The sequence below is a fragment of the Sceloporus occidentalis genome, unplaced genomic scaffold, assembly GCF_023333645.1.
Source record: "Sceloporus occidentalis isolate IW3139 unplaced genomic scaffold, rSceOcc1.0.p SCAF_7, whole genome shotgun sequence".
NCBI lineage: Eukaryota > Metazoa > Chordata > Lepidosauria > Squamata > Phrynosomatidae > Sceloporus > Sceloporus occidentalis.
Window position 1 is genome coordinate 3,408,885 of NW_028316987.1, and position 22,799 is coordinate 3,431,683.

Here is a 22,799-nt window from a genome sequence, read left to right on the forward strand (position 1 = left end):
CCCATCATTCTTTCTCCTGAAGTTGAAATGCCTATGATTCTCCATTCCACTCTATAAAAGAAAGGGAAACAATAAAAATAATTTTTCCAACCCAATACTGTATTTTCTTGCAGGAGCATACATTCCTAATAACTGTAATGCCTTCTGTTCATTTTCATTCCAAAAAATGCAACCTTTTGGCACAGTGCAGAAACTGGGGGGAAATAAAACACTTAAAAACTGATAAGAATGTTTTAATTAGATTTGCTTGTTTTAAGAAAGTTACTAATCCTCAGAGCTATCAAGCAGAAAAGGCAAACAAGCAGAAAGAAATTTAGAAACTACTCTCTGGAAAAAAAAACAGGATTTTTGCCTTTGCCTTGCTTTATCACGACAGGATTCGATCACATTGCAACAGGAACCGGTTTCAAATGGGAACAAGGATCATCTACACCAATCAGCAATTCGCTCTATTTTATAGTGGGAATGGGCCCACTAACAAGTTTGCTTGAATTTATTTAAGATCTGTGTACAGTGGGTCGTTGTTATCCACTGGGGTTTGGTTCCAGGACCCCCCATGGATAACAAAATCCATGGATGCTCAAGTCCCATTAAATACAGTGGCAGCAAAATGGTGTCCCTTATATGTGGATGCTTGAATCCGTAGATAAAAAAAATAATCTGTGGATAAGGAGGGCTGACTGTACTTTTAATCACCAGTATAACTTATATTACAATGTAATATTATAGTATATTTAAAATATAATTGCATCTATTAGTCAATAAGACAAATTCAAAGTGAAGTGTAAGGGGCAAACTTTACACCACTCTGAGAAAGATAAACAAAGAAAACAATTCTGCTGGAAGGCACAGAAAAACATGTGGGGGCTTTCTGCACAAAAACATTTTCTGTACAGAAAAGGGAATGCACAGAAAACCTGTTTTATGCACAGAAAACAGGTTTTTGTACCAAAAAAAACCCCACTATGTATTTTTCTATGCAGAATAATTTGTCTGCAATACGTCAAGGCTCAACAAATAATTTCAGCGGGGGTCAGTCACCTATTTGATCATCACAGCTTGGACAGGATGGGAATATCTTTCTTGTGCTGAACAACCGTCCTTCACCAATTCAGCTGCTGTTAAGGTGGACTTGGGGGGACATTTCTGTAGTTTTATTGAATGTGGAGCAGTTATGGGAGCAGTTATGAATCCATGACTGCAATACTGAATGTCATCTTATAACAAGCAAGGGAATTTAGAATTCTCAGCCAGAGAGTTCTATTGCTTCCTCCAAACTACAAATCCCAGAATGATACAGGATGCAGCCATGGCAATTAATGGAATCATAGTGCTAAACTGGTACAGTGTGAAAGGACCCTTAGACACGAGTCTCCCTGCTTGTGAGTAGGGTTGCCAGGTCAGTATTATCTCAAGCCTTGAGATTGCAGGGTTAAAACTTGAGGCCTAGAGATGACCCCTTATACGTTACAGCATATGATCCCTGGTGATATCATTCAGCATGAGTGATGTTATTAAGCATGAGACCTTAAACATCAGCCACAGAATCATCAAATATACCATTCAAACAACACACACTAAGTCTATCAAATTAGGAACATATATTTGTGCTGGGGGGCGGATTCGAATCCACCTGATTCCCACTTGGGCTGAATTAATAATAATAATAATAATAATAATAATAATTTGTTTTATTTATATACCGCTATTCCAAAGATCATAGCGGTGAACAGCAAGTAAGCTAATTAGCAAGTAAGCTAATTTGCCCCCAACAGTCTGGGTACTCATTTTAGCGACCTCGGAGGGATGCAAGCCTGAGTTGAGCTTGGGCCCTTTGCTGGTCTTGAACTCGCAACCTTGTGGTTTTGAGTGAAGGCTGCAGTACAGGCATTTAACCACTGCGCCACCAGGGCTCTATTTCTAAATAAATCGATTCAGCCCCCAAAATACCCCATTTTACCAGTGTGTGGGTTAACTGAGCAAAAACCATGCCAACTCCCCCCCCCCCCCCCCAATTTCCAAATTGCTTAAGTGATTTGAATTAAATGGGAACCATGGTGGTTTAAACCAGATCATTTCAAATCACGATCCGGTTTAAACCATAGTGGGAATAGGCCCTAGTTGATCAAATCATCTCCCTTAGCCTGATCAGGGAGGTTAGAGCAAGATCTATTCCACATACTTCTAAAAACCTTGGTAGGACTTAGTCCTGAAAGGCAGCTGAAACATCCTCCCCAGAATAAAAATAAAATGCATAAAATACATGCATTTTAATTTTAGTTTGCAGTGCATCACTGTTTCTAAGGGCAAGACATGTGGCACTCTGTGGCTCACCAGGGCTATTGAATGTGATGTCTCCTCTCCCTCATGGAAACGGGTGTATTTTTTTTCCTCCTCCCAACAGTGCAGATCACCTGTTTCCACCACAGATGGACTACAATTGCCGCTTTGTAGTTGACTATATTTTTCTACAATGACTTTGAAGTTGGGAGGGGGAATAGTGGGGGAGCTGGATCTTTATTGGGTGCCCAATTTGTGTTGCTATTGTTTTCTTCTTCTCTGTGTCTGCTTGCTTTTAACTCAGATCTTGAAATAATTAACTGCTCCATATCAAACATGGGGTGTGCTTATGAAAGGCAGCTCATTGCTAAATTCACAAGTGTTTCCCTTTCTTCCCCCATCTTGAAACCCCCTGCACATAACTGCAGCCCCAGTGTCGTTTTTAATATATGCCCCTGTTTGGGTAATCATAGAGGCCACTGCAGAGAGGAGAGAGAAGAAACAGAGACTGTGCTCAGAGTATAAAGGTTTTTCTTATTCTAGGAGGCCTTTACAGAAGAGGGAGGGAGGAGAGAAAGACAGGTCCCTAAAGACCTTGGTGAAGTTCAATGGGGGTTAATTACATAGCAGAGATCATTTTATGATGTCCATTCTGACCTGGGAATAATGAAAGAAGCCAGTCCAGAGGCCCTCCCAAAGGGCAAACCCAGCCAACAAGTCAACTAGTCCCAGGATGACCAGATGTCATAGCTGCAAAGGGGAACAAGACACAGCAAAATGTAGGACATTTAAGAAAAAATGCAAAAGGAAAGCTAAAAATACTATATAAATATGAATTCATTTCATGTGGTTTATTTACATCTGTATTCTATATAGTGTATTTTATTATGCTTGTTGTTGTTGTTGTTGTTGTTGTTGTTGTTGTGTGCCTTCAAGTCATTTCTGAGTTAAGGTGACCCTAAAGTGAACCTATCCTGGGGTTTTCTTGACAAGATTTGTTCAGAGGAGGTTTTGCCATTGCCTTGACCTAAGGCTGAGAGTGTGTGACTTGACCAGGGTCACCCAGAGAGTGTCATTGCCAAGCTGGGAATCAAACCCTGATTTCCAAAGTCACAGTCCAACACTCAAACCACTATGCTATGCTGGCTCCCATGTGCTCAGCTGTATTTTTCTGATGAACGTATTTTCGTTAAAATGCCTCATAGGTTTGTTGGCGTGTGCTGAAATTTTGGAAAAAGTCCTTTCAACATTTGCATTGTATCCTCAAGCAGCCCATTGCCTAACACTTTTGCTGTCCTTTTCCCCTCCGAGAAACAAATTGAGCTTTGGAAGCAAGGCTTGTCTGCTGGTGGTTTAAGGGAAGAAGCACTTTAGAAGGATCCATCCTATTCCTCTATTTGCAGTGAGGACAGGCTGCCAAGTAGACAAATTTCTCAGAGAACAGCAAACATGGTGCTACTCAATGGGCTTGTTAGTTAGGACATTTTGGAATTCTTTCTGGACCGAAAGTTGAAAGGTAGGACATGTCCTGGAAAAGGAGAACATCTGGTCACCCTGACTACTCCAGTCTACCTCACTCAACCTCTACTTCTTTTGTGCTGCTTGATTTTCAATGATAGAGATGTTATGAAATCTGGCCAAAAATTATTCCAAGGCTCAGCCCTGCCATTAGGCACAATGAGACAGTTGCCTCCAGCACCAAATGGCGGGAGCATCACTATCAACCACTTGACTCTTCCTCTCCATCTTCCGTCTGCTGGAGAACAAAGCTATTCCCTCTGTTGGAGAACAAAGCTGTCTATGTTACGTGATGAGTCCCAGGACCCAGCCTAACTGAGCCTTCTGCTTCAGGTGTGGTGGAAAACACTGTCACATAACCAGTACTGGAGGAAGTTTCAACTGCCAATCCAGTTTCTGTATGTGGGATGGGGAGAGGTCGCCATCTTGCCCTAGCCCTCAGACATCAGAATGACTTGGCCCAAGCTTTGTCATGCCTGTTGACCTGAGATTCCAGAAGTGTGGAAAGAGGATGCGTCAATGAGTCATTCTTCCTATGCTTTGGTGTCACATGTAACACCACCCTTGGCAAGGAAGCAAAGATGCTCTGCATACATTCTAAGGTCAGGTTCTGCAGGTGTTCAAGAATTGTGGGGCAGAAGTAAAAAAAAAAGGCAGGCCTGTAGAACTACCTAGAAGAAGCCAGATTGGATTGAGGAGATGTTTGGTATAACAACATCCAGAGCATGTTTTTAATTCAGGACGGAAAGTGGAGGGGGACCATTATTGGATCAAGTCAACATGCTGGGCCATATCCAGAGTGGAAACCTTGTTGGTTTGTCCAATGACATACCCTCCAATATATCATGGACAAAAACCAGGATACATGTGATCAGGAAATATCAGAATGTAGTCAAGATAGCAAGATTTTTTGAAGAGGGAGAACATGCAAGCTTATTTCCATTGCTAGCTTGCTTTTGCCTAAGCCTAAAGCCCCCCCCCCCCCCCCCAGGCTGAGTTAATCGAGTGCAGACTATGTTTTGTATTCTGAGCTCAGTTTGCTCCAGTGGCAGTAAGCTGAGGAGAAAGTGGGAGAAATTGGGACATTTTAAAAGCAACTGGCAGATTGAGATAAGTTAGGACTGTCTCTGCCGAATTGGGACCATTGGAGGGCATGCAATGCACATCATCCAGAACAAAACTGGGACTGGCTGTACTATTGCCAAGAATGAGATAGTCACCTCGGGAAACAAATATTTCATGAGAGGGCAAAAAATAATTAATTTCTTAACTATTTATTGAATCCTTATCAGGAGCAAGGAGAAAGTTAGAGAAACACTACTGATTGTGTTTGCTGGTGTAGTGTGGAAGTTATAGACTTGAAAAAGAAGCTTTTCCAAGCTCTGTGAAGGATGCTTTGGGTCTTTTTTTCCCCTTTAGGTGCCAAAATAATATGTCAGGCATTGAACACTGTGTGGCTTGACTCAGCCTAGTGGTGGGTGTGACGGACCCCTTCTTAAAGATGGCAGGCGCTTGGGCTTTACTTATCCCACCGCTACCATCTATTACGCTGCCACCATTTATGTCACGGATGTCCAAACCACAAGCCTTCTCCCCTTATGGCCAGCGCCTGGGACTTCTGTTATCCCACCGCTGCCACACAATTTCTAGTATGAACCCCCTTTCTCCTGGCAGGTTCACCTTATCTCATATAGTAGCGTGGAGCTGAGATGTATGACTGACAAGCTTTTATGTAAACCAAAATATAAACTTTATTAAACAGAACAGTTGGACATTTTATTCTTGAACTAAATGATATTATGTAACTTCTAGTTCAGGCACAGGTTACTTTGTTATATTTATTCTTCTTGTCCCCAGTTTCCCTTTCACTGTATTGGGACTTTCGCATCCCTTTTTGACAATTCCTTTTCCTATTTCCGCCCCCAAGGCTAACAATATCTCTTATGATCTAATATAACCACAACCCCCTGTTAGAGTTTGGCTATTCTGAGCCTCTCTTCCCTAGACTCATCAACCTAATCCAGTCCCTCTCTGGACCTAGCAGTTCCCCTAACTAACACTATCCCGCAGGATATTCTACTCCAGCCACTCTCTTTTCTAGAGCCCTGGCAGTATAATGGTAGGGAGCCTTTTCCCATTCAGACTCTACCCCTAACCATCTTTCTTTAACCCCTGAAAACCCTTCTTCTCTGGGTCCAGGTCCTAACTCCTCAACATTCCAACCCCCAACTGAACCTTCTACTGCCTGAGTCCCAACTGACTCCCCAACTGTCAGTTTGGAATTTTCAAACGTTCCAGCCCACAGACGATTGGCTGGTCCTCAGCTGCCTTCTGATTGGTCAGCTGGGCATACTCTCCGTTACAGTGGGTACTATCTGCTACTCTGCCTTGGGCAGCAAAATGTCTTGAAGCATCTGGGCATGGGCCCAGCACCTAGCAGGCAGGCAAGCAGCTTCCAGCCAGAGGTCATAATCACAAACACCTGACATTTGAATCTATAGGCCATAATTTTAGTTTCCAACAATGTTCTTCGGCTAGTACTCAGTGTATTGTGGGAAACTCAAATGCCTGCACTGAACATCGCTGTCGCTTAGACTTATCCATATAGGAGTGAGCCAGACCCTAGAGGGGGAATTTTTCCCCCCCTATCGGTGCAACTCCCTTCAAACCCCCCAGGTTCTGCTGCCTGGGAAATTCTGGAAATAATAGTACAAAATGTATCTTTTTTTCATTGATACACTCTAGAGGGTGTATCAATGCTTTACTAAGGGCTTCCTCAAATTATGGCCTCACTTAGCCCTGGCATGTAAAACAGTGAATGACTTTGAGGCATATTAGAGTGCCACAGGGCATTTTGCTCTTCTAGTCAATCTGTGTATCAAGGCTGCTTTTTTGAATATGGGCAAAGGATTTCCAACTGACTAGGAAAAGTGGCACGTGTGTGTGTGTGTGTTTGTATCTGCCTTCACCTGTTGATGTCTGGTAACACCAACAATTCTGCAGCCAATGATTCGACAAACCACAGTTCAAAAATATTCACCGGAAAAAAGTGCAAAAATAAAAAACTGATTTTGCCGTTTTGCATAAGGGAAGCCATTTTTACTATGCCATTGTATATAATGGGGTTTGAGCATCCACAGATTTTGGTATCCACGGGTGGTCCAAGAACCAAACTCCAATGGATACCAAGGACCCTCTGTATAGCTGGGATTGGTTTTCACTGGCCAGTCTTGTCTTCTTTCTGTGGGCACATGCCTATGAGACATGATACTTAATATGCCCTTAACTCTGTGAATATAATGCACAGATGTGTAAGTCTGAGACTTAGCTTACTGTTTTATGTTCTTTGCTTCTTCTTCTTCTTCTTTTTTTAGGTCTTTGCAATATATCGTTGCCCCTCCAAGTCTTTGGACTTGAGATCCACGCACTTGAAAATCCCAGTCCGGGAAAAAGATGGCATATAAATAAATAAATAAATAAATTTGAAAAATTAATAAAATCCCTCAGGAAGTAGAACTAGTCCACAGACTCACACTTTGAGTATCAAAGGCTTAACTCACTTTTTACTGAGGGGTCATTCACATTGCAGAAATAACCCAATGTGACGCCGGGTTATTTCCATGACATCCACACTGGCCTCAAATGCACCAGTCATGGGGTTGTGGGGAGGGGGCAGTGGGAAATCCCACTTAACCCAGTGCATTTGCCACTGGGTACCTTACCATGTCTTTTTTAAAGGGTCGGAGTGATCCTGATCTTCGTTAGTGTGAGTGCTCTGCAAAATCGATATGGATTGCTGTGATCATTCTCAACCTTGTGGCGCTTCCATGCTGATGAGAAGTGGCACCAGTGTGAATGACGGACCGGGTTTAAATGGCTTGGAGATTCAATTGTGGTAAACATAGTGGGAACATCGATCTGGGATTGCATCACAGAAGAGATCCAGATCACCTCAGTGGCCAGTTCAGTGTGAATGTCCCCTGCGTTACCCTTTTTGTCCTGTGTGTGTTAAGTGAAGGAAAATATTGTTGGCCAGAGCCCAAATTTCAATTTGGAAAGTTGGAGGCCATATTCCAGCACTGACCAGAATGAAAGCAAAGCAGGTAAGGCTAGATACAATTCTTACCAATCTGAATAATTTCCCATCAGTTTATATAGATCTTTATGTATGCCCTTTCAGTTTATGTATGGAGACAATCACAGGGGGGGAATCAGGAGATTAAAAGGGCATTTCCCCAGGAAAATTGTGCGATTGCGGCAAAGATTTTCAGATGACCTTACAATCTAAGGGGACCCAGGAAGAACCAGGAATGCTCCAGCAACAAACCATTCATAGAAATTCCACATGAATGGTTTCTTGCTGGAGCATTCTTGGTTCACCGCGATCGAGTGACTTTCCCAGAAAAATGCTTTTTTAATCTACTGATTTTCCTCCCAGATAAAGATTCTGGGCTTTAAATACCCTCTTAGCTGGTAAGAGATAAGAGCAGAAGCAGATTTTCTGCAAACCAAATGCTAAACCACGTTCCACTTTCAGCCCATAGACCAGAGATCCCTGCTGCAAAGTTGGAAGGCATGAAATGGTTGGCCCCAAGCAACAACAACAAAAAGTTTGGTGTCAATGCTGTAAACTCTGAATCCATGGCAAACTTCATGTCATTTATCTTTACTGGACTGATAGGTGCTCCTGTGTGGGGCCTTTGAAGATCTGTTTCCATATGTTGGCAGTGAAAGCCCTGGCACCCTTCAGATTTTGTTGGACAACAGTTACTGTCATCCCTTATCTATGTTCATGACAGAGCTTGGAAAATATAAGTTTTGGACCACAGCGCTCAAAACCTCCCTAGCCAACATGGTCACTCAACATGCTGACTGAGGGATTCTGGGATTTGTAGTAACTTTCAAACCTGGTCCATGCTGGTTGAGGATGATGGATGTTTGAACCCAATAACATGGGAAGGACAATGTATTTTTCATGCCTGCTATATTTGAACTGACTTGGCAAGAATTTGGATGAAGATCCATTCACCACTGTGCCTACAATTTAACTTCCCAGGTTCAGACTTTAGAAAAGCTGGAGGGGAAAAAGGCACAACAGCAACATTTGTACAAAAAATATTTATAGTTTTACATTCTGTTTATAAAGAGAAAACAATATAATATACCAAAAATTTTATTTTAATAAATAAATTTTTGTCATGATGCTTGGCAAAGTGTGGGGAGGGAAAAAAAGTTAAATTAGTTTTAAAGTTGTTTAGTTAAATAAACTCATGCTATTTGAGTGGGTGGGAACTTCATGTAGTGTTTGAAACAAATATGAGTGATCTTTTTAAGAAAATGGGACGGGAGGAGAAATTGGGATTACATTCCACAAACTTTTCATTAACTGTAAACATAATCCTGTATTTAACATATTTAAAAAAAACAGAAATGCATATTAGTAACACATAGAAAAGCAAATTTGGCTTTGTAAAAAAAGCATATGAATTTTTTAAAAATGTTTTATAACATGAGCAAACTGGACCTCTGTATGGATACTGACTTACTTACAACTATAATCTCTCCTTTTTTTGTAGGCAGGAGTATATTGAATCCACTGGGTAAAATTCTTGCCAGTTCTAACCCCCTGAGAAAAGATAGTATTTTCTTCAGGTTAACAAGTAATTTCTGCCCCACCCATATTGAAGGCATGTCACTGAGCAGATGTGAGGAACTGTGGCCCTGTGGATAATGTGGATTCCAGTTCCTATTAGCCCTGGCTGGGGCTCATGGGACCTAGAGTCCAACAACAACTGTAGAAGCACACAAATCATCCCCTTCATGTCAGTTTTCTTTCTTGCATTTCCATCCAGTTCTGTATCCTCCACCCCTATATCTGTCTGATACAAAATTCTATGTAGTTCCTTGCCACACAAATTGGGTTTGCTGTGGGAGGGGGGAAAACCCATTGCTCCCCTGTCTTTAGCAGCTGTGTGACAGGCAGAAATACAAAAAAAAAAGCCTTCCTATCCCTATCTGAAACTCCATCTTAGAAAAATGTAACCTGTTTAATTGATGACTAGTGTCAAAACTGTTTAAGGCACTGAAACCAAGCCAAACTTGTGGCAACTACCTAACACAATGAGAGCCAGCACAGTACTATGTCATGGAAGAAGAGCATAGACATGACTCTTGTAAATCCCAGATGAAGTGATACCACTTGGAATGGAGTTCTGATGTCAACTTTAAGGGAGTGATTATCTACGTCTTTCCTTATCTCCACATCAAACGTTCTGCCACTGCTGTTGAAGTTGGTCCTTGAACCGATTGCAGAAGTCAATCTCCACATTGTAAGTCATCTGATGCCAGAGAGCTTCTCATCAAGAGAGAAGTGCTGGTGATTCCTTCAGAAATACCATCCCTCCATTCACATCCCCCATTGTCCTGTGTTGGGGTCCTGATCAGAGCTTCAGAGGAAGAGACACAACATATGCACCCAAGCTACAATGTCTACCTTTGTCACATCACTGGAGGCCTCCCCATGGTGTCGTGGTGCTGGGGCTGGTGGTACCAAGGTGCAAAGCTATTGATATAGCTGTTAGGGGGAAGGGGAGTTCCTTTGCATGCCATGGGAATGTCCCAGAGTGGGGGTACATTAGGGGAACAGGGAGACAAAGATGAGGAATTGTGGATGTGATCATCTTGTATGCTGGAGCCCTGCTTCATAATCTTTTTGAACTTGGAACGTTTGTTCTGGAACCAGATCTTGACCTGCAGGGGAGGAAAAGGGAAAGGTATGAGTAGGGAGTACACATAGCTCAAAAAAATTTTGGCTAGAGGACAACTAAAATTTCAGCTTGGAGCTACTGAAGAAATTCATCAGACTTTTAATTTACTTTAAGAAATACATGTAGTATTTTTGTGGCTTCAAAAAGAAGTTATCCCATTTGTAGATACTGTTTTGAGTTCAGGAACTTATGCATCACCCCACAAGAGAACAAAAGACCACACTGAACTGCATCAAATTTTTATTTCGTTTTTTTATTTACTTCATTCATATGCCACCTTTCTCCCAGAGTTCAACCCAAGGCAGCATCAAGCATATCAAAGAAAATATGGAAAATGTAAAATGGAGAAGACTGTGACCAGATGCTATGTGTTTTATTTATGGCTAAGTGTTGTATTAATAGTCCCTGCTCTTCCTTCTTAGGAATCTTTACCTTTAAATTGGATTTGGACCAGACAGCCCTTCCAACTAAGAATGCCTTTAAATAGAGGACTGATCTCTATAAAGGAGAGCATATGGCAACTCTCTGAGGTTCCTAGCCATTTTGCTTTGCTGAAGAGAAAGCAATATTGGAGCAGCTAGTGACAGAGGACATTAATCTTGCTTTTCTTGGTTAGAATGCCTCTTACAAACCTAAACCATGAGTGTGGAAAACACAACATATAACATGTACTATAGCCCCAAGCCAGACACACTGATACAAGATTTCTTGCCATTTTCATTTTGGGGCTGAAGGAATGTCCCTGTTCCTTGTGGCTAGAAAGAATTCTTATATACCACCTTAAGGCTCCTTAGACCCCTGACAAAAGCCATGCCAAGGGACTGCCCCCAATAGAGATGAATGGAGTTGGGGTAGGATCAGGTTGCTTCCCATCCCAGCATTGTTTGGCAAATGTATAGAACTCATGGGTTTTCTTCATCATTTTTCAATAGAGCGAGCCAGACCCAGAGGTGTTCCTGCAACAGATCTGTCAATGTTGGTGAAGGAGGTCTTGATTTTAAGATAAAGCCATGCTTCTGGAACGAACACAGCGATTTGAAGCCTCAGTTATATGAGGGACATTGATGAAGCAGCCTGCATCCCAACAGGAATGCCCTACATCTTTTCCAACTTGAATTCTCCGGGATTAAATGGGGAAACCACTGAGGCTACAAACAGCCACCCTAAGTCAGTCTGTGATGACCGGGTGAATCAATTGTTCCTCTTTGTGACAATGATTGTATTTGGATTGCTGTTGCGTGCTTTCAAGTGGTTTCCATCTTATGGCAACCTGAGGGTTTGTTTGTTTTGGGGGGGCAAGATATGTTCAGAGGGGGTTTCCTTTGCCTGCCTTTGAGGCTGAGAAAATGTGACTTGCCTAAGGTCATCCAGTGGGTTTCCATGGCCAAGTGAGGATTTGAACCCTGGTTTCCAGAGTCATATTCCAACTCAAACCATTACTCCATGCTGGATTTGGATAGCCTCCTGGTACCTTCCCATACTATCATCATTATCTTCTCTCTCATGCTGCCTGAATTCCCTCATCCATAAAATGGGAATAACAGTGTCCCATCTTCAAAAGCTATTGTAAAAATAAAGGATTACAATTGTTCTCAAGTGCTGGGGACTAGCTTCAGGAAATATTGCATCAGCAACCTGCCCTTACATGCTTTTTAATGCACTCGTCTGCTGCTTGACCCCAACTAAATCTTTAAAGAAACTCAGCTTTTTCACTCCCAACTCCTGTTCTCCCCCACTTACCAAAAACAAAACAAAACAAAACAAAAACCCTGATTTTGCAATGGCATTTTTGGAAAGATCAGAGAGGTAAAAATGTAAACATTGATCTTCAGGGCATTTCATAAAAGTGGAAAACTACCAGAAGAAGCAAAGGAAAAACCTAGGACTTAATATTTCACAAAAGAAAGTCTGAACTTGTAAGTCATTTTATCTTCCTCTTATCATGGAGAGCGAGAGGGGATCATGTACTGGCTTATAGTTTAAAATACAAAAAAATAATAATATCAGAATAGGTTAGTGATGTACCTGAGTTTAGAAAAATTACTCTTTTGGACTACAACTCCAGCTATGTATAATTTGTATATATGTGTATACAAGTACAGAATAGATTTATGGAAATTGCTGTCTTTTTTGACCTCATTTTTGTTGATAATGCATTTTGATTTGTCCATGAGCACCCATTCTAGTTCCAGGTTAAAGATATGGATAAAATCAAGCTATTGTTTAGAGTAAAGCATATGTGTTGCCTGAAGAAGATCCTAGGCTTAATCCCCGATTGTTGTTATATGCCTTCAAGACAACTCTGAGTTACAGCAACCCCATCATAGGATGTTCTTGCTTTACAGAGGCAGTCCCTTGCCTTCCTCTAAGACTAAGAGACTGTAACTTGCCCAAAGTCACTTTGTGAATTTCAATGGCTGAGCAGGGATTTGAACCCTAGTCTCCTGGAGTCCTAATCCAACATGCAAACTACTATGCCACACTGGCTGAAGGAACTGTCCAAAGTGTAAAAGCCAGGGCAGATCCACTATGGCCTGGAAGAGACAGCCTGGAAGGAGTGACCAGAAGTGGGCCACTGCCGCAGTCCCAAGTTGTGCTGGCCAGGAGTCAGTCTAAATTGACTCCATTTTAGTCCAGCATTTCCCAGCTTGGTGCAGCCTTGGCACGGCTTCAGACCACTTTGGGGGCATGTGTCATCTAAACACCATGCCCCCAAAGTGGCTGGAAGTCATCTTATTTGGCCCATGTGTTTCAGGCCTATCTCAATTTGGCAGGGATTGGTTTTTCATCTGTCATCCTGCTTTTTCATCTGCTTTACAATGTCCCAGTCTCTCCTCCTCCCCCCTTTGTCCTCAGCTTAGTTTAATTGCTGCAAACTGATTTCAAAGTGCAGAAGTTGTTTGCTCTCAATTAACACAGCAGGGGAGAGAGGGTGGCAGTATATTGACCTTCCCAGTAGGCTCTAGCACAGGGGTAGGCAACCTGTGGCCCGCGGGCCGGATGCGGCCCGACGAGGCCTTGGGACCAGCCCCAGCCCGGTCCTGCTGCCAATTGCCACCGGGGCCTTTGGGGGGCAATTGTCTATAGAAGCCTCAGAAACATGCATTTATATTAACATTTTTTTAAAAATCAACAAATTTTTTCGCGTGTCCTCAATTTTTTTTTTTAAAAAAAGTGTCTTCCATTTGAAAATTTTGTCCTACATTTGTCCTGGTTTATTTATATATTTAATTTTAAAAAAATTATTTAATTATTTGTTTTTTGGCTTCGGCCCCCCAGTTGTCTGGGGACAGCAACCCGGCCCCCGGCTCAAAAAGATTGCCTACCCCTGCTCTAGCAAAACCAAACTGTTGCTACCTCTCCTAGCTTGTGTGTTTTTCCTCATTAATATTTTTTCCCATCTTGATCACACTCTGATGTTGCTTGGCCACACATTTCCTGGTTTGCTTCTGTGAAATGTTGGAGTGCATGGGATTGCATCTCATTGTGTGAATGTTCATCCCACTTTCATCACCAGAAAACAGGTTTTATAGGCCCTGGTATTGTTTCAGAAACCTGCAAAACCTGTTTGTCCGGGAGGAAGGTTGTGATTCCTTTAAAAAAAAGTGGCGCATCAGGAGAAGTAAAGCCACCCTGAAACCACCTCCAGCTCTCTCTTTAAAAACAAAACAAAACACTCACCATTGTTTTATGCTTCCCTATCACAAGTATATTTAGGAAACAAGGCACAGTGTAAAAGCAAATGAACTGGCTTTGTGTTTAGAAGTATTGTGTTCACCTTAAGCACTCCATCTCCCCATCATTCTGAGAGGCTGGTATTTCAAATGCTGACCTACCACAATGCCTTTCAGGGCTTATAATGGATAGCTTTGGTACTGATCAAGATTCTCAGAAGATTCAGAAACAAGCATTTGCAGAATGTAAGCATGACCTGTTACTAATGTAATGTCATACTTACATGGGTACCAGTGGCACCTGGTTGTACTGACATAAATGGGGCAAATCCATCTGGTCTTAGTTGAAACTAAGGAATTGTCTAATGTGCACAGCTCTATGACAAAATCACCTTGGATAGCTCCTTTAAAATTTGGACTGAAACCCAGGGCAAACATGATGTTGCTAGCTGGTACCAATTGGTGATCTGGATATGTATCTGAGTATGTATGTGTGCATACATTTCTTGTCTTTTCAAGCAAACAAAAACCAAAACAAAAAAATACAAAATAGGGGGAGAAGACAAGATATTTACAAAATCTCTAGCAAACCCATGGTCCTACACAGCTCCTGTTTCTTCCTGGGCCTCAAGGTGAGGAATGTCCAGAGTTTGCAAAGTGGTGGGAAGGCAAGGGAATCAGTACTGTCAGAAATATGTTCCTCCAATCCAGCAGCCTCCTTTACAGCTGGTTGAACAGCTTAACATGATTGCTTGAGACAGACAGATGTCAGGGGTGAGTCCACAGCCAGAGGCATAAAAAAGATTTGTTTTATTTTTTTAGACAGAGAAGGAGCAAGTCAAGTAAAAACCTGTCAAAACTGTATGAGGAAGATTTTGTGAATTGGGGGGGGGGGCATTCTAAAACTGTAAAGTGTTATAAACTGAGATTCTTTCTTGGGACAGTGTATCAATTTCTTAGTTCAGATGTCAACCTGAAAGGGGACCTTTCCTTGGTCTCTTTCTAATCAGCTGTGCACTTGAACACAGAAGAGACTATATGGAATATCTTGAGTCAAATTGTTTCTCCAGTAGACTGTTTGGTAGATGAGAGTTCATTCAAAAGATTCATCAATGGAAGTCTTGGTCTTTGGAGCAGGAATGGGATAGCTTTTCTGCAACAGAATTCTGATTCTGCATGGAACACAGAACGAATAGAGACCAGCATACATCTCCATCTTGCCACAGTGTGTGTGACAATGCATTTGCAGAAAGAGGTTTCTGTGCATGCATCTTCTACACAGGTATACCAAGGTTGCCCATATGTCAGGTAGGGTGGCCCTCCAGCTGTTGCTAGATTTGCAGCTCTCATCATCCCTGACCATTATCCTGATGAGAGTTTGAGTCTAGAATCCCTGCTTTTTAACCTCATCAAAATGTTCATAGACCATGAATTTGCATACTAGACACTTCAAACTGAGATTGACCATACTTGCCTTACTTTCTGGCCCAATATGGTGGTTACCAGAAACAAGGCCTTTCCAATGGTCGCCCCTCCTTTCTGACATTTTCTCAAAAAGAAACACACAGGTTATTGTACTTCACTCAGGCCTTTTATTCATTGATTTCAGTGATGAATTGTGTGGGTTCATTGTTTATTAATGTATTTATCATTTTAATTTTATATCATTTATTTCTATTCTTGTTCAAATGTGATAAGCCACCTTGGTTTCAGTGGATATATGGGACACGAGTTCATATCTGGTATTAAGCACTAATGATGTTCATCATATTTAGTCTCTCCCAGTTCAAGTTTTGTTTCTCTTATTTTTAATACTGAGCAACGCTCCAGGGAGCAGTCTTCAATAGAGCCTCTTCCAACATTGGCTCCTTCCAGATGGGATGAACTATAACTCTCATTCACTGCAGCCAAGGTAACCATGCTGGCTCGTGATGATGGGATTTCATCAATTCATCCAGAGGGTATCAGGCTTGGGGTAGAGTGTTCTGGTGGAAAGTGTTGGGGAAAGAGCATTCCTTGCTACCAGTTTTCTACCTTTAAAACAAACTACTAGCTGTTTGGGAGCTGATAGGAGAAACATACTATACTTCTCAACTGTCTCTCATTTCCAGTGGGTGAAAAAGAAGGTTGGAGGTAGGAAATTGGCAGACAGAAAAAAAAGATAAGATCACTCCTACACACACATGTAGTCCATGCTACTCTCCCACTGAAGATTGCATGCTATTCTGGTGGAGCCAGAATAGACACATGTGATTAATGCCACATGAAGCTCTCTAGCTGGCCTTGAGCAAGTTGCATAGCACTCCACCTGGTCTACCTCACAGGGTTGCTATGAGGGTAAACCGGATTGGGACTGGAGTTCAAAACAACAGTAAAGACAGGTTTCTTCTGACAGGCCTATCCAGATGAATTTTAATTTATGAATTTTAAATTACAGTTGGCCCTCCATATCCATGGATTCTGCATCCATGGATCCAACCATCCATGGTTTGTGTGTGTTTGTGTGTTTGTGTGTGTTTTCAAAAGGCAAACCTTGATTTGGTCCTTTTACATAAGGGACACCATTTTACTAAAACATTGTGTATAATGGGACTTGAGCATCCACAGATTTTGGTATCCATGTGGGGTCCTGAACCAAACCGCAACAGATACCAAGGACCTAGTGTATGAATTGACTGTTTTTAATAGATATTAGTTTTATATACACTTTAACAGATGTTATATGTGTTTTAACTGAAGTTACGTGTCCCAACTTGTAATATTTAATCTGTTGTTATTGTATCACATCATCATCATCATTATTCCTTTAGAAAGTGGGATAGAGAATGGGGGAGAAGGAGTTTATAACTTAGAAAACTATGTGACTACCAGCTCGCTGCTTCCAAGCCCTGAGAAAGATGTGTTAGAAAAGTAGCCAATGAATAAACAGAATGGTGTGCTGATTTCAAACTTATTCTCACCTGGGTTTGTGTCAAGCCCAGCTGTGCTGCTAACTCTGCCCGCTCAGGTAAGGCCAGGTACTGAGTTTGCTGGAAGCGCTGGTTGAGGGCCTGAAGCTGGAGGCTTGAGTAGATGGTGCGTGGTTTACGAATCTTCTTCCCCTTCCCGTTGATGCGGATTTCCCCATTTTCAATTATGGTAGTTTTCTCAAGGTCTTTCAAAACAAAGAGAATTGGGGGGGGGGGTAGAGAAGATGATACTCGTCAAAGTGTGCAGCAGAACACTTAAACCATTCAAGAGACAAGCTGTGAATAAGATGTCCCCTCACACACACACACACACACACACACACACACACACAATTCCTCACCATGATTTTTTTAAAGTCAGACTTATTCTGTTTCTTTGAAAATACGGAATTATACCTTTGGGGGAGGGGGCTGGTCTGTGTACAAGTTGTCAGACTCTAAAGGGTTCTTCAGAATACCTTCTCAGTTCATGTCCCTGTCCCATAGGACCAGATGATAAGTTAAGGTTTTTTAAGAATTGTAACAGATAGAAAGTATAGCTTCCTGTCCCTGGAATAACATGAATCACAGGTAATGACAAGATGGATGAGAATTATCTCTTTACTCCTCTGTTGTCATCAAAGAGGCACATACAATTTATGTAAAGATCATCTTCCAGTGGTTGTTACTAAAACAATTAAAATAACCCTGGTGAAGGCCTGAGTCCAGTTTATACATCAGAAGAAAATGTGAAATCCTGACCCCCAGCATACTCATATTTTATAATTTACCAAAAAACTACAAAATGTTAACTAGCCTCCAGGCTGTCTCATATTGTCAGCTGTAGTTTAGTCCTAAAGTCACTCTCTCAATTTGTGAAAAATATTTATACCCCCTAATTCCATTTACATACCATATTCTTCAGATTTCATTAATAAGATAACATATTTGAATGGGGAAGACATTTGAGTCATCTTGGTTGTGAGCTCCCTTTAAACTAGTATTCCTCAGGAAGACACACTGACTAAGGTACATTGGCATACCCTCCAATATTTCACAGATGAAAACCAGGACATGTGTAGCCAAGCAACTTCAAAGTGTGGTTAAGGTGACAAAAGTTATTAATGAGAAAGAACAGACAAGTTGGAAGATGTTACAAAAGTTTGCTTTTGCCTGAGCCTACTTGGGAAGTGCAAGATTCAGCCACCGTCTCTCCTCTTCTCTCTGTAGAGTTAATTGGGCATAAAGTGCTTTTTCAGTTTGAACTCAGTTTTCAGCAACTGAAGTTCAGGGCAAAGTGAGAAATTGATAGAAAAAAGAGAAATTAGGACATTTTAAGAGCAGCTAAAAAGTAGGACAAACAAAAGGAGTTGCTATGGTGTGCCATTGTCATGGTGTGCCACTGTGGGACAAAGGTGCCTAGCCATGGAGAGCTTTGAAAATGAAATCATCTATTCTGAATGTTTATTTTCCAAACAACTTATTGTTTGGTTTATGTATACTGACAATATGTTTGCCATCTGCAGAGAGAGTGAAACTGGAAGATCACATTCCAGATGTATAGACATAATCAAAGAGCCACAGCCCTGAGTCTGCAAGAGCAGAGCAGGGCAGTCGATGATAGGGGGACTTCAAAGTTTCTCATTCACAGGGTCACCATATATCAACTTGGAGATAGTTAACAAGAACAAAACATTAGGGCCCAAACAGAGAGGCCAAAATAAAGCTGCTTTGGGTCACTTTGGAGGTATGCTGTTTAAATGATGCATGCATCCTAAGAGGCCACAAGCTGTGCCAAAGCTGCACTCCAGTCCTTAAGACTGGAGCATGGCTTTAGCATGGTTTCTGGCCTCTTAGGATGCATCATTTAAACAGCATACCTCCAAAGTGACCCAAAGCAGCTTTATTTTGGCCTCTCTGTTTGGGCCCAAGAGTTAGCAACAACAAAATTCCAAGAATTTGATTTAGAATATGATGAGTCTGAAACTCAATTCTTGGATTTAAAAGTAAAGAGGACCACGACTTCCTTATATAGAAGACCTACAGATGTTGACACCTATTTGTTTTGATAGTTCACACTCCAGAAGTTCATTGCACAATTATAGTGCTATATCCTGCTTTAATGGCCATAGTTATGTACAAGAAGAATTGTGATTCTATCCTGTGGCAAAGAGAGAACTGCGCACTGCTGTATCCTATGATGTCTAAGCATATAGATTATAGTTTCCTTCATCTGAGAAGAATGTTCAGTTTAAGGAGTATTTAAAACTCTCAATCAGAGTGCAATAGTGCCACACCAAATTACAAATCAAACTACAAACTACTCCAGATCTCATTCAAAAGAACAGTATTAAGGACATCCTAGTGAGGAGCTAAAACAAAGACCACACAGATCTTATAATACTCTAATGGGAGCAGTCAGACTCCCTGTGGCCACCATGTATTTTGCAGACAGATCTCTAAGGCTCAAGGATGCTTCAAAATTAAATAAATTTAAATATTAAAAATTAAATTTTAAAAATTTAAAATAACTTTTAAAATTCATATCATACAAAAATTAAAAATATAATTAATCAATAACATTCAAAGCAGTTTTTTTAAAAAGGGGAGTAGACCTTAACATTAAAATCTTTAGTTCCTTTAGGCTTTATTGAGAAAACTGGCCATCTCTCATTGTTATAAAATCTTTCAGTTTAAAATCTTAAAATCTTTTATTAAAATGCCAGAGCTTAAATTAGGAAACTGGCTGTCTTCCCCTCTTATAAAATGCTCCAGAATTTTCAGATAGTCCCTTTCTCTTTAGCAATACATCTATATGTCGTCAAAGTTATCTCGATTTTAAAATTCCTAGCTCAGAAATTTCTGTAGCTTGGATTTTAAGAGAGTATGGTCAGGCTTTAAGCAATGTACAAACATAATAATGCTTTTATATAATTGGGATGTCATTCATTTCTGCGTTATCCTCTTTTGATTTTTCATACTGACCCTTGAAGAGAGCCTTAAGACCGTCTGCGAGCTGAAACTCACTGGGCTTTCTAGCAAGCAAAAGACCAGCTTTCTAAGGTATTGGAACATGTCCCCTTTTCTTTTGTGAAGTTAGCGGATTCCATGCTCAGGATCCTTTTCTCCCTAATTCACTAGTCTGAGGGCCAAGTTATTGATCATATACAGTACCCTCCAACAGGTCACTGATGAAAACAGGGACACTTGTAGCCAAGCAACATCAGAGTGTGGTCATAATGGCGTAAGTTATTAATAAGGAAGAACAGACAGGTGAGGTTAGGAGAGACTGCAGCAGTTTGCTTTTGCCTGAGCCTACCACAAAAGGCAAGACTCTGCCCTCTTCTCTCTCCTGAACTGATGCAAACTACTTTTGCACTTCAAACTCAGTCTGCAGCAGTTAAAGTATTCTGAGTACAAAGGGGAGAAATGGGGGGAGGAGAAATTAACTGGGACAGGAGTAATCAGGTGTATTCCTGTCAAATCAGGACAGTTGGAAGATATGTGATCAGAGTGAATGCCACCCATATTCCTACATTCCAGTGTGTGTGTGTGTGTGTGTGTGTGTGTGTGAGAGAGAAAGAGAGAGAGAGAGAGAGAGAGAGAGAGAGAGAGAACACAACTTGTTGGTTGCAGTGATGTGTTAAACTGGATTTGCAGCAAGGTTTGGCTAAGAAAAAAATACATTGTCACAGACATTTTAAAAGCTCTCAGAGTGATAATGTGAACTGACAGTTCCAGTGAAGAAAAAACTCTGACCCAGTTCGAACATGTCTGTATGTCCCTTAATTACTTATAGCTGAATGTGTGAACCATCTTCCATGCAAAGGTTGGAAGCCATAGATGGCTCCTTCACACTTAAAAGTCATCATTTGATACGAGTTACCATGATTGAACAGTGACCATCAGAACAGACCAAGGAAACAGTAAAACAGAATACAGCATATGTAGAAAAGAAGTCAGGCATGCCAAAATCAGTCCAAAACTCAAAACACTGAAATCTCTATCTGGGAACCCAAGGACTTCACACACAATCACACATAGGGGTGGGGGCAAACTAAGAAGAACCTGACATATTGCCAGTCGCTTAAGGAGTTTGAGGCCCAGGTCCATGGGGCACAAATCTACATGAAATTTGACTTTGCAAATATATATCTACAATTATTCTAACATGTGAGAATAGAATGCTACATATACTGTAGTAATAGATCTATTCCAGGGCCTTAGGAAATAGATTTAGGACCAAGACATCAAATGTTTATACCTCCTGGGAAGAATAACCATGGCTGTGGACATGCATGGAGAGGTCTCTATGAACTATCAGCTGCTTGTGGTTGCTCTCCAAAGTGATGTGTGGCGTATGTATGTGTTAGTTCTGAGAGAATGATTTGCACCCTCATGAATCTACAATTTCCAGGAATCGTTATGGAATCCTATCCCATTACATTGCAGATGTACATATATTTTCAAGCTTCTTCCTGAATAAGTGTTACAGCCTACTGTTGCTCAAGAGCCCAGAAACATTTAAACACTGCTCTAGAATTTCATCACCAGCCTCTAGCCTCAATTATTATCTAATGCAGAAATGAGGGTGGATGGAAAGCACCCTCATTAATATTCTACAAAGAAATAGATAATTGGAGTCCTCTAAAAAGAAGAGGCAAGTAAATTTCCTGGAAATATTTATGAGTAATGAGCCATGATATTCCCCATCACTATGTATGGATGTGAGAGCTGGACAGTGATAAAAGGGTATAAAAAGAAAATCAACTCATTTGAGAAGTGGTGCCGGAGAAGAGTGCTAAGGATACCGGGGGCAGCCAAAAAGACAAACAAATGGGTCCTTGGTCAGATCAAGCCTGAAATACCCCTAAAGCCAAGATGATCCAACTGAGGCTGTCGTACTTTGGCCACATCATGAAAAGGCACATTTCATTAGAAAATATAATAATGCTAGGAAATGTGGAGGGTGGTAGAGAGGAAGATTGCAATCTAGATGGATAGCCTCAATTAGGGAGGTCATGGGCATGAATCTTCAAGACTTAAGCAGAGCAATGGCAGACAGGAGGTCTTGGAGATGTCTCAGCCACAGGGTCACCATGACTTTAGGTTGACTCAAGGACAATTAACAACAAATGGAGGGGGGCAAAAATTTGAACTTTGTAAAGCCCCTGTTTGCACTTTGGGGAGAAAGTTGTGATGGGCTGCAAAAATACCTGCCCCACTTTTTGTTGTTTTGATTATGTTTGTAGGTAACAAGGACAAAGGGGTTCAGCTCAGCCACGCAGAGTAAAGGCAGGTCACATTGGCATTGTTCTGAATTGGATTTCTGATGTCATTACATAGCCAGTTCCAGTTGGCTACATGACAGCGTTGTAACATGGCAACACAATCATGCTGTCTAAGTGCTCCCTGATTCATTGGGATCACGTGACTACAAGAAGCAGGTTCAAACAGCAGCAGCAAAAGAAATGAGCAATGGGAGAATACAGACATTTCTAATCCCTCACCTCCCCCTGCCTCCCAACAGCAATGCATGTAATCTTTTAATTGTAACTTCTTAACTGTAATCTTGTAACTTGCTATGCTGTATTTGTTTTATTATTTCATTG

The 22,799-nt window shown here is 41.2% G+C and overlaps 1 protein-coding gene across 1 annotated transcript in view; it reads right to left on the bottom strand.

Moving 5' to 3' along the window:
- Positions 1-10,296: 10,296 nt before the first annotated feature.
- The window catches only part of DLX4 (distal-less homeobox 4), a 35,506-nt gene continuing 23,003 nt past the window's right edge, over positions 10,297-22,799 (bottom strand). The window contains exons 2-3 of the mRNA XM_089531152.1: positions 17,200-17,393; positions 10,297-10,548 (exon numbers count right to left, since the gene is read on the bottom strand). Coding sequence (XP_089387278.1) covers positions 10,297-10,548; positions 17,200-17,393 — 446 coding nt within the window. The remainder of the gene's footprint in view (positions 10,549-17,199; positions 17,394-22,799) is intronic.